Genomic DNA, 17,596 nt, shown 5'->3' with positions numbered 1-17,596 from the left:
TATTGGACAGAGATCACAAGTAGGCAGAGAGGCAGAGAGAGAGAGAGAGGAGGAAGCAAGCTCCCAGCTGAGCAGAGAGCCCAAGTGGGGCTCGATCCAAGGACCCTGGGATCATGACCTGAGCCGAAGGCAGAGCCACCCAGGCACCCCTCAACAACCTCCTTTATAGAGTTTAAGCAACTTGAGCTAGTAATTAATTGGCAGGACTGGCTTTGTCTGAGATATATCCTGCTCCAAAACCTGTGCTCTTCACTACTTAATTTAGTCTACTTTCCAGTTTTTGTAGAATGAAAAATGTATAATAAAAAAAGATTTCTGTTCATCAGTGTAATTGCCTTTGTTTGTTGCTGGTATTTCTAGACATTTGCTTTCCTGATTTTTTAATCATTTGTTATAGCTCATTGTTAATTTTATAGATGGTAGGATGATCAGAGACATAAGTTTTATAAGCACTGTAATTATTTTTTTTCCAACTGGTTCCACCTTGCTTATTCCCATTGTTCTTGAACAGAAGGGGAAAAAGAGAGAGCATGGACTTTTTGAATTTTCAAAATTACTAACTATTTTGGCAATTGCAAGGGCAAACAAAAGGAAATTTTAAGAACATATGTTTGTTTGAACAATGTGATTTAATGGTCAGGATACTAGCCTGGTAGTTGGACAACAAAATTATCTTGAAAAAAATAATGAGCCATTTTATTCTTTAATGATTAAATTAGGATATTATTTATTGTTTTTATCTTCATGGGAAAGTTGGGAAAAGCATTATAATTATTTCAATCATGTGTTTTAGTGATACAAACAGACAATTAAGAATGACAGTTTAAATTTTTTTTAAATTATTTTATCCTTTTAGAAAAAATCTTAGCATTTCTAAAAGAGCTAGATTATATCTTATTATTGCAGGAGGAACCTTACCTGAATTTATCTTTCAAAGAAATATTTGTCCTGAAGAAGAAAACACATTTTATATAAAGAATAATACATGTCTTCTATTTTTGGAATTGTGATCTCCTATTTGATATTATATGACTTTCTTAATGTTTCCATAATTACTTTTTTAGTGTATTTTGGGATCTCTACTGTGCAGCTCCAGAAAGACGGGAAACATGTGAACATTCAAGTGAAGCAAAAGCCTTCCATGATTATGTGAGTAAATGTATAATTTTACTAAGTTATATTATCAGTTTTCTTTTTAACCACTGCTCTTGGACCATCTACTCTTTTCCTTTAACTTTAAGAAATTGGTTGTTCTTTTTTTTCTTGAGAAATAGGGTTGTAACTTTAATAGTGAAATACAAGTGAGTGTTTAAGTCTTGTTGAAGGTTTAGGATAAGAGGCTAGTCCTAATGCCAAGTTATTAAAGGTATTTTCTTTTTATCTTTAAGCGTGCCTGATGTGTGAAATTTCAGATTTATAAAAATTAAGTAATAATTCCTTATTCTAGAAAAGGAGTCATAAGAATACTGTGAATGATAAATTCCTCTTTTGCACATAAGATTGAAAAATATATCTTGATATTATATTTTTCTTTTTTGTACCTTTTGATTACACATCATAAAGCTAAGTATCTGTTACACTGAAATCATTTCTACAAATAAAATTTATTGTGAATTAAAGGAAACTCAAGAGAGCAAAAAGATTCTGTGCAAAAATGAAAATTGCATTAAATAATTACAAAAGACTTTTTTTTTTTTAATTCCTAAGGAAGGACAGTGGACTGTCCCTGGCTAGTTGATGTATATTGAACATTTTGTTATAAGAACTACAAATGTGATTTTAAAGAGTTTGGTATGAGGAAATAGAATTGTAGAAAAAAGGAGGGAAAAAATCCCAAGATTTTTTAAGAGAAAAATTTATGTTTAAGAATAAGGTGGTATTGTGAAGGGACTGGAAAATGTAGAATTGACCATAAAGGAAGGATAGCTTGAGTTTGGGAGGAAGGAAATCCAGTGTTCTTAATTTGGAGGAAGTGGAAATGGGCTGAAACCTGAGGTTATCTGATATTAACTATTTAATGATGTTGGTAGAAGGGGGGCATCATTCTGTGTGAATAGCCTTAAAAACCAGAATCAGAGTTCAAAAGGGAAATAGATATCCCAAAGGATATCTTGAGGCATAGACTAAAGAGTAGAAATATCTGGGACAATTACAGCCCCAAAAGTAGCACAAGGAAAAGTGTGCAGATGGAAGAGCAATAAAAGTCTTGGGCATCTGGGGGGACTGTGTAATACTTTTCATTTTGGACTAAGCTGATTAAAGTGACTGTTCCTGCTTGCCTCATCTGATGTTGACTGTATTCATAAAGCTTGCTATGCAGTAAACAATAATAGCTCTTGGGGATAATGTGAAAGGGATGGTTCTGCATGTAAAGAAAAAGTAGAGAAAAGGCAGATAAAGCAGGGCCCAGAATACAGGATTTATCTGGCCTATCTTGTTTTCTATTTTTACCCTTGGGTGGTGGCAGAAAGTAGAGCAGAGACTCAACCATGAAGATTACAAGGAATCTGGCTTGAATGGGATACTTCATCTCATCTATCTCCTACACCAAAAAGATATGCCTAGGTTTGGCACGCTAGTCTTGGGAAACGTTTTTTGAATTCTCACTAATTTTGATAACTAGGTAGCATTACATAGTGCCAGTGTTCTACTCCTGAGGACCATAATATTTGTGAATCTATGTTTTAAGAAATTAATTATATAAATAGTTCTTCATAATTCTGTTGTACAGACAGTTGCACCAACTGTTCATCATGGAGATCTTACAAGGAACACTGACTGAACTAATTTAGATCTCTTAGAACAATTAGATAAATCATCGCCATTGTCAGAGCCTCGTCATCTTTGTTGACACATACATGTTACGTGCACAAGGCATTTTCAATATTTCAGATAGCATTCACACTTACTAACTTCAAAAGCCCACTTAAATACTTCAAGTTTTTTCTTTTTAAATGAGCACTGGCTAAGAGGTATGAATGAAATTATTATTTTTTTAATAGATTTTATTTATTTATTTATTTATTTATTTGTCGGGGAGAGAGAGAGAGGGAGATCACAAGCAGGCTCCCCACTGAGCAGGGAGCCCCATACGAGACTCAGTCTCAGGACCCTGGGATCATGACCCGAGCCCAAGGCAGCAGCTTAACCCTCTGAGCCACCCAGGCATCCCTGAGTGAACTTGGAATAGATTTTCTAGGAAGAATAATCTGTTATCATGTAATTTGGTCCTAAGTAAATGTCGTTCAGAAAAATTAAGTATTTGGATTTTGTAATCCATTATGAACATTAGCAGGGCTTTATCAGATGTTTTATAATTTTATCTTAAGTATTAGTTTTAAGAAACTAGATTTATTTTTAGGTGGCATCTTCATTATCCTTTAAGCCAGTTTATTTTCAATGGTAATACGTCTCCAGAATTTTCTTTTACATGGAGATTTGTGTGAAAGGATTTGACTTACATAATTTCATGTTGTAATTGGATTTTTAGACATACATTTTTTTGGTAGCGTACTTTAATGATAATTTTCATGAGTAGGATTTCCTGATTTCTTAATATAAATGACAGTTTCTGAAAATGATCAACATAGTTCATGTTTGATGTGATTTTGAATGACTCAGGGAAGAAAATGGGCAACAGAAACAAACACTAAGATTGTGGTAAAATTCTAGATTGTTATATTTCTTTATTAGAGTTCATTATGGAACCATTTCTATAATAGTAATTAATATGTATACCTACTGCTCTCTCAAGAAAGCAGCCTGAGAAATATTTTCTTCAGTAGCTCATCTTTAGAATAAAAAAATACTTATTTGCATATAAAATTCTCATATGTTTAAAAAAGTAGTCTTGTTATTTTATAGTCTTTATAAGATTGAATGGATAATGAAATGTTGACTACATTTTTTTGAAGAAATGATAGAGGCATAATGAGGTAAAAAATGAATAATCTTTTTAACTACAAAATAAGCTAAACTGTTAACAGTGATCACCTTTTGATGTTGGAATTATGCACGACTATTATTTTTGTCTCTCTATATTTCTGTATTTTCCAAATATCTTTAGTTAGTATTAATTTTATGTTCATGAAATTTACTTCAAATGGATTAAAATCTGCCTTCCAGTGAATTATAATGTTTCTTCTGAAAATAGAAAATAAAAAACTTACTAAAAATTTATATTTGAGGTGGTCCTGTGTTTTTATACACTGTAGGTATTTAGCATCTCTATGAGAGACATTTGTTTTTTGTGTGTGTACCTATTAAGGGGAGATCTAGAAACTGAATAGATGTAGCTTTTAGCCATTGTATACTTTTTATATATATATATATTTTTTAAGATTTTATTTGAGAGAGAGAGAGAGAGCATGAGTGTGAACATAAACTGTGAGGAGAAGCAGAGGGAGAGGGAGAAGTAGACTCCTGGCTGAGCAGGGAGCCAGATGCAGGGCTCATTCCTAAGACCCCGAGATCATGACCTGAACCTAAGGCAAATGCTTAACTGACTAAGCCACCTAGGTGCCCCCACTGTATACTTTTTAATAAAACCCTTTTTTTTTGTAATTATTATTCCAGAAACATTTTTAGCTTTTGGGTTATTATTACTATTTTTTCTGCCCATTGCTTCTTTAGATTAGGGATTTTTATCACTTTATAATTATATTTGTCAAGTGGTTATACATATATCCTTTCTTTCAAAAGTTAATATCTTTTCTGTCCAAAAAAATCACCCTGTTCATACTTATTGTGAGAAAAAACAAAACAAAACAAAAAATGTGAGAGAAAGAAAACATTTAAGATAAGTAAAACTATGATCTTTTTGCATTTGTATTTTAAAACATATTAACTTAAATATTTAGCATCTATACACAATGCTATATGTAAACTCATGATAATTTGAAAATCATACAGTTATACAAATGCACTTTTGGATGGTAAAGGTATAAAAAACATGAGGAAGTGATTATTATACTAATTAGGATAATGGTTGCTTACAGGAAGTGGGAAAAGGTTCTGATTGGGATGGGGCTCATGGAAAGGGCTTTTGAGGTAGTTGACAAAATTCTCTTTTGCCTGACCATGGTGATATTTACCTTTTTTTTTTTTTAAGATTTTATTTATTTGAGAGAGAGAGATCATAAGTAGGCAGAGAAGCAGGCAGAGAGAGAAGGGGAAGCAGGCTCCCCACTGAGCAGAAAGCCCAATGTGGGGCTCGATCCCAGGACCCTGAGATCATGACCTGAGCCGAAGGCAGAGGCTCAACCCACTGAGCCACCCAGGTGCCCCATGATAGTTACTTTATAATAACCATGTGTTTGTTTTATAATATTTAATAAAATTCCATAATTTATTTTATATTTTTTCTATATTTGTATTTTTAGAAAATTTTAAATAACAAGATTTTAAAATATAGTTAAGATAATTAACATTAGAAAAGAAATATACACAGTAGTTTTTACTGTGTTTACAGGTATTTTTATGGTTTATCTTTGAGACCTGATGGCAGCAAATAAAGTGATTATCTCCAAACAAATCTGTTAGATTGTTCTCTGCTCTGACAGATACTGTGAAATATGTCTACCTGTTGATTTTCTAGAGGGGAGTGGAGAACAAGATCAGAAATATTGGAGGAAATTTTAATAATTAGGAGTTTATCTTATATAGAAAGTTTACTATAATACAATTACTTTTCCACATTGCTGGGAGATATCTAACTTGGACCAGTTATTTTTATCCTGAGTGAGAAGTAGGTTCATCTGAACTGTAAAATTATTATTAGGTACTACAATATTATCATTAAAAAGTAGAAGGTAAACCATCATCTTACGTGTTTAAAAATAATACCTATTTACTCGGAAGGTTTATTGAACTACCTTTTATTTTCTTGTTGTTTTGGTATGTTTTTATTTTACCCTAAAATCATAGGCAGTGCTTTTATGTGGAGTTAATTAATGTTCACTAGAATTCTTTTTTCTGCTTCAGATCAACATAGAGTTGTTTTAACAATTTATTTCTAATTTCATTTATTTCCTTAAAAAAGTGTCCATATATACAACTAAACAATGAGAAACATATACAGTGATTATAATTTTAGTTCTCTGGTATGAATGAAGATTCCTTAGTTGTCCTAAGCAATGATAGAGCCAAAATATATTATTGCTTTAGTGTGGTAGTAATGAAATCACATTATTACAATGAGCTCTTTGAGAGCAGAGAATTAGATTAATTCTTCCCTGGGGTCTGTCAAGTAATAGATGTTCGATAAATGTTAACAATGCAGTGGTCTGTAAGTTTGGAAGACTGGAGATGTTTTAAATTGTTCAAATGTTCAGATAAAGTGGTAGGCTTTAGTTATAATTTTCATTTATTTATTTATTTTTTTAAGGGTTTTATTTATTTATTCGACAGACAGAGATCACAAGTAGGCAGAGGCAGGCAGAGAGAGAGGAGAAATCAGGCTCTCCGAGGAACAGAGAGCCTGACACGGGGCTCGATCCCAGGACCCTGGGACCATGACCTGAGCCGAAGGCAGAGGCTTTAACCCACTGAGCCACCCAGGTGCCCCTAGTTATAATTTTTGATAACATGTGGCTGATTTTGTGTTCTTGCCTAAGCAAATGTTTATAACACCTAGAAAAGATCGTTATAGGTTTATAATGATGTGCTACGTTTTAAAAATATTGTACATCATAATATGTAAATAAAATAATAGAATAATGCTTTTATTCATACCTTATGAAAATTATTTTTGCAGATATCATATATTATTCAAGAAAATACTTCTGTAGAAAGTATAGTGTAGTGAATATGTCAATAATTGTAATAATTTTGTCTGGTGACATATGGTAACTATACTTACTGTGTGTGGTCAGCATTTTGTAACCTATGTAAATGTCAACTTACTATTTTGCACCCCTGAAACTAATATAATATTATATGTCAACTATACTTCAATTTAAGTATATTAGTTTAGTTAAAAACTTTTTAATTATTTTTTTTATTTTTGTGAGAGAGAAGAGAGAGTGTGTGTGCAAGCAGGGGGAGGGGCAGTGGGAGAAGTAGGCTCCCCACTGAGCAGGGAGCCTGATATGGGATTTGATCCTAGGACTCTGGGATCATGACCTGAGCTGAAGGCAGATGCTTCTTAACTGACTGAGCCACACAGGCATCCCCCTCTGCCCAAATTTTTTAATAGAAAGAAAAAGAAACTATTGCAGAGAGTTAAGTTCACCCTTTGCTGTGTTAACATCTTCTGTGTCCCTCCCTAATATTCCTGTATATTAGATTTTTATTTTTATTTTTTTAAAGATTTTATTTATTTATTTGAGAGAGAGAAAATGAGAGAGAGAGAGAGAGAGCATGAGAGGGGCGAGGGGCAGAAGGAGGAGCAGTCTTTCTGCTGAGCAGGGAGCCCGATGTGGGACTTGATTCTGGGACTCCACGATCATGACCTGAATCGAACGAAGACAGTTGCTTAACCAACTGAGCCATCCAGGTGCCCACATTAGATTTTTATAATGGGATATTTTCTGTAATGATTTGTGAGCTTCCTCAGGGAACATGCTTTGTCTTACTTGTCTTTTTCATCTCCTGTTCCTGGCATGGTGCTAGACATGAGATGTTCAAATTATGTTTGGTGTTTATTAAATAATGATTAAATAAAATATTACCTAATAAATATTTGTTACTTCTCATTTTAATATACCTGGATATCATAGTTGCAGGAAGGTCTTTTAATACTACTTTTATTCATTTTGTATTTCAAAACAAATTTAGATAAGACAGTAATCTGTAAAGACATAACAAATGAATCAAAGCAGGTAGCAAAGGCTTTATATTTCAGGAGGCATAGCACCAGGAAACCTAGCTGTGAACAAAATGGATTATTATCCCCATTCTCATGGGCTACTATCTAGCAAAAGAGACTTTTGCCCAACAAGTTTGAAATATCAAGTAGTAAAATACATGGAGAGATACATTATAGTCTTATATTGCTAGATCATTCAGAATTTATATATGAAAGAATATGGAGAGAGATGGTAAGTACACATAACTTCTGATGTGTGTTTAGATTTCATCATATAGTAACCATAATTAGTAAATGCTGAAATGAAGGTAGCACATTAGGCAATAGGTATCCTAAATAGTGCAGGTAAAGTAGAGTCTTAATAGGCTAGGAACAAATAGAGTTACATTTAAAATCCATTAAAGATGATGAAAACTATTGTAGGTGTGTAATAATATTTATCAGTCAATAATATAGGCTTTTCTTCACCTCAATAGGTGGGGACATAATAAGATTCACTTTTCAACCTTATCTGCTGTATAGTTTCTAACCACTGTTTTCATTTCTTATAGGATCCAGTTTAATTTCTTTTGCCTTTCTAGCATAAGGTAAATTGTTTGTTTATTTTTGTGTAAAAAATATGCTGTGTAATTGTTAATTTGAGGAAGCACATCCGCACTTTACCTATGGTGTCCCAGCTTGTCTCACTGAGCTCAGGATTGCTTCTGGGAGGCTTCTAAGTCCTGCTGATAACAGGATCAGCTATGTTTCTTATTTCTTTTGATCCTGGGATTTCTTACAGGGCAATAAGTTATGTCAGTCATTTGACAGAAAGCGTGAATAAAGGGAGACAATCAAAGAAACTATAAAGAATTATGGAAGGATTCTACTTAAAAATCTTTTATAACATAATTTATAGCATTATGTAGATATTATGAAATCCTTAAATAAATGAAGAATCTAATATGGAAAAGAGATAAGCAGAACAAGGATGATTTGTTGCATTGTGGAAAAGAATATATTTTTTCAAAGTATGTGGTTTAAAGGAACTTCCCCTTAAGTCCCATTCTTCACACTGATGTATTCATTTTTATTAAAATCTAATTTCTGGTGAATGTGAAAAGATGAATATGGGAAGACCTTTATTTTTTTACATATTTTGTAAAAGAGTCTATTTATTTATTTGACAGAGAGAGACACAGTGAGAGAGGGAACACAAGCAGAGGGAGTGGGAGAAGGAGAAGCAGGACTCCTGCTGAGCAGGGAGCCCAATGCTGGCCTCAATCCCAGGACCCTGAGATCATGACCTGAGCTGAAAGCAGACCCTTAATGACTGAGCCACCTGAGCGCCCCTATTTTTTTTACTATTTTTGATGCTGATGTACACTACCTGTGATTATGTTGCCAATAGAGTCCTAACATAAAAACAAAACCTGATAGAAATATGATACTCTTTCAAAAATAATACATATTTCTAATGTACTAATAGAGATAGGAAGTTCATAAATTTAGAAGTCTTATGAAGTAAGTTATTTTGGTGATTTATAAAAGGAAAAGTGAAATATATCTAGATACCTTAGACTTATGGTGTTATATTTCTATAGCCACTTTGTTTACTTTTCGTATATTATACAACTTGATTTAAAATTACTCTATTTGGGGGGTGTCTGGCTGGATCAGAGAGTAGAGCATTGACTCCTGATCTCAGGGTTGTAAGTTTGAGCTCTACATTGGTATAGAGATTAGTTAAAAATAAAATCTTTAAACAGCAACAACAGCAACAAAAAGGCCAAAAACATTAATGGCTCTATTTTGGACAACGTAGACAACTTCATGAAAGTCTTGTTTTTATTTCTTTCCTCTTTGATATTAGGGAAAGAAATTAAAAATACTGGCGAAACTCTTGTTTCATTTACCCCAATTTAGTTTCCAATTATTATTGTATGTCCTGGATTTTATGGGCATTGGAAGTGAGTTTAGAGGTCCATATCTCTTTAAAATAAATAAGTGCCTCACACATTTAGGTATTGTATCTTCGAATATATATTAAAAATTTAAATAATAGTTACTTAGCCAAGAAACAATGGACAGTTCTATAAATGGTGTGACACTGTTTTGTAGAAATACGAATGCAGTATCTGTTTTCTGTCTTCATGAAATGCTTATAAATTTGATTGCGTTTATTTTGAATATTAAAGTCCCCTGCCCCCACACATATATTCGACTTGATACTTTCCCTCGCCTCTTGGGTTTAAAAACCACAATTATTAGAATACTGTTACTACTATTAGGCTATTACAATATAAGGGATTATTTGTAGCCAGCGACAGTAGGTAGATATCATCAATTCTCAAAGCTCAGGTGCTAACTTTGAATCTTTGAACTCTCTAAAGGGAATTCTTGGGATATCTTCAAAGAGAAGGTACAGATTTTTTTAATGTGGTTTTATGATTTTTCTTATCAAAGTCAAACTTTGAAACGTGTGATTTATTAAAATATCTAGATTTTTAAAGAAGAAAGGGGTACAACTACTAATAAATGTGATTCTATGCAGAATTATCACTGAGAGAAGTGATTTTGGTAGACATAACTTAGAATCATCCTTCATTTCTTTATTAACTCTTTTTTTGAGAACCCATTTATATACAAGTTACTTTGAGGCTATGTTCATAAATATTTCTCTCGCTAGGGGTTCATAATGTGGAGAGGTATATGAGCTGTATATTATGAGTTATTTGTTATGAGTATAATGTAGATGATAACTATTATACTGTATGATTTTAAACACTCTGAATGTGCCCTGACTTTGAATGATAACTAGGATTTGGGTGAGAAGGGGTGTGTGTGGGAAGGTATATTAGAGAAACAGGCTACATTGGAAAAATATAAGGTATGTTTAGGGAATAGTGAGCAAAGCTGTTTGGCAATAGAGTAGAAAAATCAAAATCAAACACAGGATTATTGCTTAGCCAACAGTTAGTAGAATTTTGAAACCGGAAGAACACTATGAAATTTTCCTTTTCACTGGTTTTATGTTGAATTTCCTGGACTCTTGGGCTAGGAGTGAGAACCCCCTACCAGAGAGGCTCTGGGTCTCTTCTCTTTTAACTGAAGCAGCCTGTTCTCCTTTCCCATTTCTTTCTGTGTTCTCTTTCTAATTAAATGGAACAAATCTCCATTTAAGTCATTACTCATGCCATAAATGAATCTTCTTTTTATCCCCATGATTGTTCTCCTTTTTCTCTGACTAGTCATCCAAACCAGTCGATTCCATTGCCTAAACATTTCTTATGCATGTCTTATGCTCTCTAATCCCATCGCAGATGCTTCAGTTCAAGTCTTATCCTGTTGCAAGAGTTTTACCACAACTGTTTCTCCATCTGTCTTCCTTTACCCATTCAGGGTTCAAGAACTCTTCCTTCAGCGTTCTTTGTAAGGTTGTTGAATAATAATCTCTTTTTCTTTCGGTCTCTCTCTTGCTGTCTCTTTTGTATATTGCCAGTGTTAGAATCCCAAACAAACCCAAAACTTAAAAAAAAAAAAAAGTTGAAAAATGCTTATTTGGTTCAACTTACTTATTTTAATAGATAGAGAATGTGGTACCCAGAGAGGTAAGGGATATGCCATTGTTTAAAAGTTGTGTGAGGCTTTGCCAGGAAAATTCAGGTTTTCCAAATATTCCCTGAGTTCTTTTCAACTTCCTGGATGAAGCTTTTGTTATGTCTGCAGTGGAGAATCATCTTTTGAGCTTATTCAAAATATAGTAAATTATATTTTAGGGTGATTAATATGAGGGCATTATGTCAGGAACCAAAGAAAGGAAAGGACTAAAGGTAAAGAATAGGAAGAGGCTCTCCTTAGTCTTTGTATAATCTGAAAAGCCCTTGAATTAGGGTAGCAGCAAATGAAGGTGAAAATGAAGAATAAAAAAGAGGAGTTGTTACAACCAAGGAAGAGAGAAAAGTTTTGAAATTTTTAGCTAATATAACTGATGAACCGAGCTTTATGATACCATTACCAGAAATCTGAAATTTGGAAGGATGAACATAGAGAAAGTAGGTTTAGCTGTAAGACTGGCTTAAATAATGAGAGAATAAGGGTAAATTAAGAACTGAGGCCTGGGGATAGAAATTTGGGAAGGAAATGCTCACATTTAGGGGATGATAGTGAAGAAGGTGCTAAATTAAGACATCACACTGGATAGACTCAGTTAGATAGCTTGACTAGTGTGTCCTGCAAAGCCCAGGAAATTTCCTGAATCAATTCACTATTTCAGGGTGCTTCCAATTTAAACTCTAGGGCAACTAATAAAATTTACTTGGTGTTAATGTACTATGTTGAGTTCCTGAGAAGATATTCAAAAGCTGTTTATGATTTTTGAAGCAAAACTTAAGACTCAAACTAGGTCAATGCCTGAATGATCTTTATAGGCCACAATTTCATATTAGAAAGCAGTCGTGTATTGTATAGGGGAGAGAGTAAATTCAAATTTAGGAGGAAAACTAAATGGACTTAAATGATCCATGACTGTTTCTAGAAGTTTTTGCAACTTTGATTAATAGGTAGGGAAATCTTTCTATATTACCCTCTTTCTTCATTACAGCACTGTTTTCGCAATCATATATTGAGTTGCCTGTTAAGAGCAAGGTAAAAGTTTTCATCCTTAGGGAGGTAAGCATATATAAAGCCTTGTAAAAATATGTCATGTTCAGTTTTGTAGTCTGATGATTTATACTTAATTGGTACTCAATTAATAGTTGATGAAGGAATGTACATTCTTTAGGCATGCTATTTCTAAACTTAGTTTTGTACTTCTGTGGGCACATTGCTCATATGTGATCCATTTAATATTCCCTCTTCTTTCTTTCCCTAGATTATTACCTTATCTTATGTATCACCTTTTCTTATTCCTCCAATCATCATTATCCTTTCTTCGTCAGCTCTAAGGTAAATGCAAAAAGGAAACTATTGTAGAGCTGAAGTCATAGTATAGTGTTTATTATAGTCAAAATTCTAAATGCATAAAGGAAGTAGAAAATCTTTAGATATTGAAAAATTACTTCTGTTTTGCTTACCATAGGACCCTTTAATGTCGTGTGTCTTATAAATTATGAGAATGTTTCCCATATGCAAATTTTACCAACACATAGTCACATACATGAGATTAACTTCTTTCCTTTTTTTTTCTCTCAACTAGGATATTCTTGCACAAGGACATTGGGATCTTGCTCATTAAATCTATAAACCTATCCTATCACAGGTCACCTACCTATATACCCTTCTTATCTTTTCCAGGCCATAAATATAACCTTTGATCTTTTTTCACCATTTCCTTTGTCAGTTTTTCCTCCCATAGGTCGTACTCCTTTCTTTATGTCTAGGATTTTAATTTCATTCAATAAAGCGACATATAGGAAGTAACAATATGGGCAATGGGAGGTTTGCAGAGAAGTAGGAATTGCAACAGGTTTTTATGTTTGAAATGGAAGTTACCTGGGTTTATCTCCATGTCCACTAAATTACCCATTACTTCTTTACATTTATTACTTAAAATGCTCATTTTAAGTCTCCTATTTGGGAATCATTCTTACCTAACTCCTGTCTTGACTACATGAGAGCTAGAGCTCAGATCAAGAGAGAGCTGAGCTGGCATTACTGCTGGGTCCTTTAGAATGTGTGGTGTGCTTGGAAACCTCTCACTTTCTAAGTGGGCTTTCTTGGAGGGCAAAGTGAATAAGGAGGGCGCTTTTCTAGCTGACCCTCAAAGGTTCTCTTCCTGGCTCTTCAACTGCCTTTTATTGCTTAGCTCTCTATCAGCTTGTTCACTTGATGGGACTTGCAGGCTAATTCCACCTTTGAGAAAAACTAGGCTTTTGTGTTTTCAATGAATGTTTGGCATTCGTTTCTTCAGTGCCAATAAAGTTTAATGGCAGGTGTTACTGAGGGAAGCTTTCTGCCTTTTATTACTATCTCTCTTCAGTTGCTCTTAGCCACTCCTGTATTTTACTGTGTCAAAGTTGTGCATCGAGTTGGATCATCTACTGATTCCTCTTTCTTGTCTGAGGAGATGCTCATTTCCAGAACAAAAATGATTGCCCTTGCTCAGGGCCCTTCCTGCTCCGATTGTCTCCCAGAGGGTTTCTGAATCAACTCTCAGGCTTCTTTCCCAAATTTAAATTCTATTGAACACTAATAAACTTGAGCAGTTTCTAGCAGTGGGAAGATAGGCTTTCCTCTTAAATCCTTTGCAGACCAAATTGTTCAAATAGAATTCTACCTCTTTAGTGAGGACTTTCCTAATTTTTCCAACCTTAGTAAATTGTCCACCTTATGGATTTAAAATATGAGATAGGTTGTCTGTGCTCTACCTGAATTTCTTTGATTCAGATTCTTAGCTTAAAATACGTAACCTTTCTTGTTTTTGAAAACTTTTACAGTTAAAGTCATAGCAAGACTGAATTAAAACAAACAAAAAAGTTATGTCAATAATTTTCCTTGAAGTAAAAAGGAGCCAGTATGATTTTTTTCCTTATTTTAGCAAATTTCAGAAGTGATAATTATATATAGTTTTCTGTAATTTAAAGTATATATCGTTCTCATGGGCTTTTAATATCTATCTGGAACAAAAGCAGCTGTTGCTTACCTTACTCATATCAAAAGACCAGAATAGCAATAATGGGAGGTATTTAGGGAACTAGAGTTGATTTATTTAATTTAGATTTTAAAAAAATTAGTATTAGTACTTTTTCAAGATTGAGCTGCAATTTCTCTAAAGCCCTTTTAATTAGTTGGTTAGTTAATTAATTAATTCTTAACCAATAATAGAAGTTAATTAGAAATCTAAAAAAGGAATAATAGATCTTATTATTAAATATTTGTAGAGAAAAAGTTCATGCATGTTTTTCCCTTGAGTAGAGTATAAGCAGATAGATAATTATTTTACTCTAGTGGTACTGTCAGGAATAAAAATATAAGAGCTGTCTTTCTGTTGGGAAAAATCAATGAATTGAGTCAGTTAATTTATAAGGTTAAATAGCTGAATTCAATTTAGGCCTTTTATTTTTATAGTTTTTTTATTTAAAAAGGAATTTTTTTAAGAGAATCATCTGAGGGTCAGCTTTTAAAATAAATAACAAATATAAACTCTACTTAAAAGTAAATTTCAAAAGATTTAATTCTATATAATGAAAATTAAAGAAAGAAAGAAGATAGGAATCAGAAGATAACACCTTATTATTTTGGAAAGTTCTGAAAGTCAGAGGTTAATTTATATATTAAACTAATGTTCTAATGAAGAAAAAAATGTAGTCCTTAATTCAAATGTATAGGTAAAAAGTGATCAGATTTATTTAAACTACTTTGAATTCTTATCACATGAGATCTTAATATCTCTTAAGTGCAGAAAGAAAAGCTCTTTAATTAAACTAGTCCATAATATCAAAAAACAAGTAAAAAGCACATTTAAAGTACATTTTAGCAGATTAAATGATTGGAGGAGTTGCTGTTAGATTGTTCAGATAATATTTACATTTTCAATGAAAGCTGCAATGTATTTTATAGTACATCATATGTTCAGTGATGTCATTAAAAAGATCTGATCATCAGTGCCTGTCTGTGTGAAGTATTTAAATTTTAAGGCAGTTGACATTTATTTGTTTTGTATTATGAATAGAAACATTTAATTTTTAAGGCCTTTGCTGCCACTTTACCTGGAATTGAAATTATAATAGCCTTGTGGCCAAATTGAATTTATTTAGCTTATTAAAAATATAAGCAAGACTATGCAGGCTGATGTACCATGTTTATATTTGACAGACATTTAGCTAATAGAGTTTAATTTACTATATCTATCCCTTGTGCCCAGGGGAAAAAAAAATAGAGAAGAGTTTTGTCTTTGAGGCAACTAATAATTTTCAGAATAAAAGAGGAAAATCTGTAACTTCCTGTCTGCTAGTGATTTCCAATAACTTTAAAGACTTTATTTATTTATTTGACAGATAGAGATCACAAGTAGGCAGAGAGGCAGGCAGAGAGAGAGAGAGAAGCAGGCTTCCTGCTGAGCAGAGGGCCAAATGTGGGGCTCCATCCCAGGACCCTGGGATCATGACCTGAGCTGAAGGTGGAGGCTTAACCCACTGAGCCACCCAGGCGCCCCTGTTTCCAATAACTATAGAAACACTTCTCCTCTTTTACTATTAAAGCTGCTTTTCTTTTTTTTCTTTTTTTTTTTTTAAGATTTTATTTATTTATTTGACAGAGAGAAATCACAAGTAGATGGAGAGGCAGGCAGAGAGAGAGGAAGGGAAGCAGGCTCCCTGCTGAGCAGAGAGCCCAATGTGGGGCTCGATCCCAGAACCCTGAGATCATGACCTGAGCCGAAGGCAGCTGCTTAACCCACTGAGCCACCCAGGCGCTCCTTAAAGCTACTTTTCTGATGGGTTTTCCTAATATTATTTTAATAAGATCAGCAGCACAGAGCATACCACACTTGGTCAGAATTATTTGATGATGCCATAAGAATGCATCTAAACATTTAAGAATTTCTTCTCTGGTTATAAGGCAAGTGATTTACCAAAAAAAATCTTATTTCCTGCTGTATCAACACACTTTGCAACAACAAGTGGAGATATCACAGCATATACTCTTGACCACTTTAGCTGTGAAGAGTTCATATATTGCATCCTTCCTATTAAGCCAGTGAGCACCATATTTCATAAATTCTACAAAGTCTTTTAATAAGATGCTTGTGTTTTTAAATATTTCTGAAATTGACATGCTTCCTATAAAAAACTAATAAAGTTTCATGTTATGGTGTAATTACTTGGCAGCAATTTCTCCTCTTTTTAGTGATACACAAGATAATTGTGATCATTGTGAGTTTTAAGATAATGACATCTTATTGATGAATTCTGAATGTGGTAGATATGTAGTCTTTTCTGGACTTAGAAAATAGTAAATTAAAAAATTTACTAATAGTAGTGCATTGTATTTTTGAAACAACATACTCATCTGTTATACTTCTTGCAGTGTCATTAGTATAGAGTTTAACGTGTTTTAGGGGCACCTGGATGGCGCACTTGGTAGAGCATGTGACCCTTGATCTCAGGGTCATGAGTTCCAGCCCCATATTGGGTGTAAGCTTACTTAAAAACTAAAACAACATGTTTTTTGTAAAAAGTGGTAAATTATTTTGAATGATGGCATTCACATCTTTTCATTATCAGTTTCTAATTTTGCATAAATTTTAACTTGTTTGATAACATTAAGCTTTTCAGAAAGACATTCAGAATCTTATTTGTATATGCTTGTGTTCTATATTTTTCAAAACAGTATAGTATAATAGAGGTCCCAGAAGTATTTTTATAAAATCTAACTAATAAAAACATAGTTTTTCTCATCATAAAAGGTGAGCCCAATAACAAATAATTGTCATAACTTCTAGTCTAAAGTTTTTGAGAAATAAGTATAGTTTTATTGTATATATTATTATCATCTATTATTATCATTGAAGCCTTGACTGTTCCTCTTAAGCCCAATCAGTCTTTTCATATCCATTTTAACTTTTCACAATTTTCAAAGATGGCAAAAGCCATCTTTGGATTTTTTTTTTTTTTTTTGCTTATGACCTTGACACTCTTAACATCAAGAAGTGGAGTCCAATTTCCTTTCCCTTAAACCTGAGCTTATCTTTGTTACTTGCTTATAATCAGTATAATATGTAGAAGTGATGATATGTAACTTCTGAGGCTAAGTCAGAGGAAGCCTTGCATCTTCTGTGTTGGTCTCTCGGAATGCTTACTCTTTGGCTAT

The 17,596-nt window shown here is 33.3% G+C and overlaps 1 protein-coding gene across 5 annotated transcripts in view; it reads left to right on the top strand.

Annotated features, from left to right (window-relative positions):
• The window catches only part of SSBP2 (single stranded DNA binding protein 2), a 297,510-nt gene that overhangs the window by 105,666 nt on the left and 174,248 nt on the right, over positions 1-17,596 (top strand). For all 5 annotated transcript variants that reach the window (XM_059175382.1, XM_059175383.1, XM_059175380.1 and 2 more), the window contains one exon: positions 1,065-1,149. In XM_059175382.1, the coding sequence (XP_059031365.1) occupies positions 1,065-1,149 (85 nt within the window). The remainder of the gene's footprint in view (positions 1-1,064; positions 1,150-17,596) is intronic.

This window comes from Mustela lutreola, chromosome 5 (genome assembly GCF_030435805.1).
Source record: "Mustela lutreola isolate mMusLut2 chromosome 5, mMusLut2.pri, whole genome shotgun sequence".
Taxonomy (NCBI): Eukaryota; Metazoa; Chordata; class Mammalia; order Carnivora; family Mustelidae; genus Mustela; species Mustela lutreola.
This window is presented reverse-complemented; position numbering and strand designations above follow the sequence as displayed.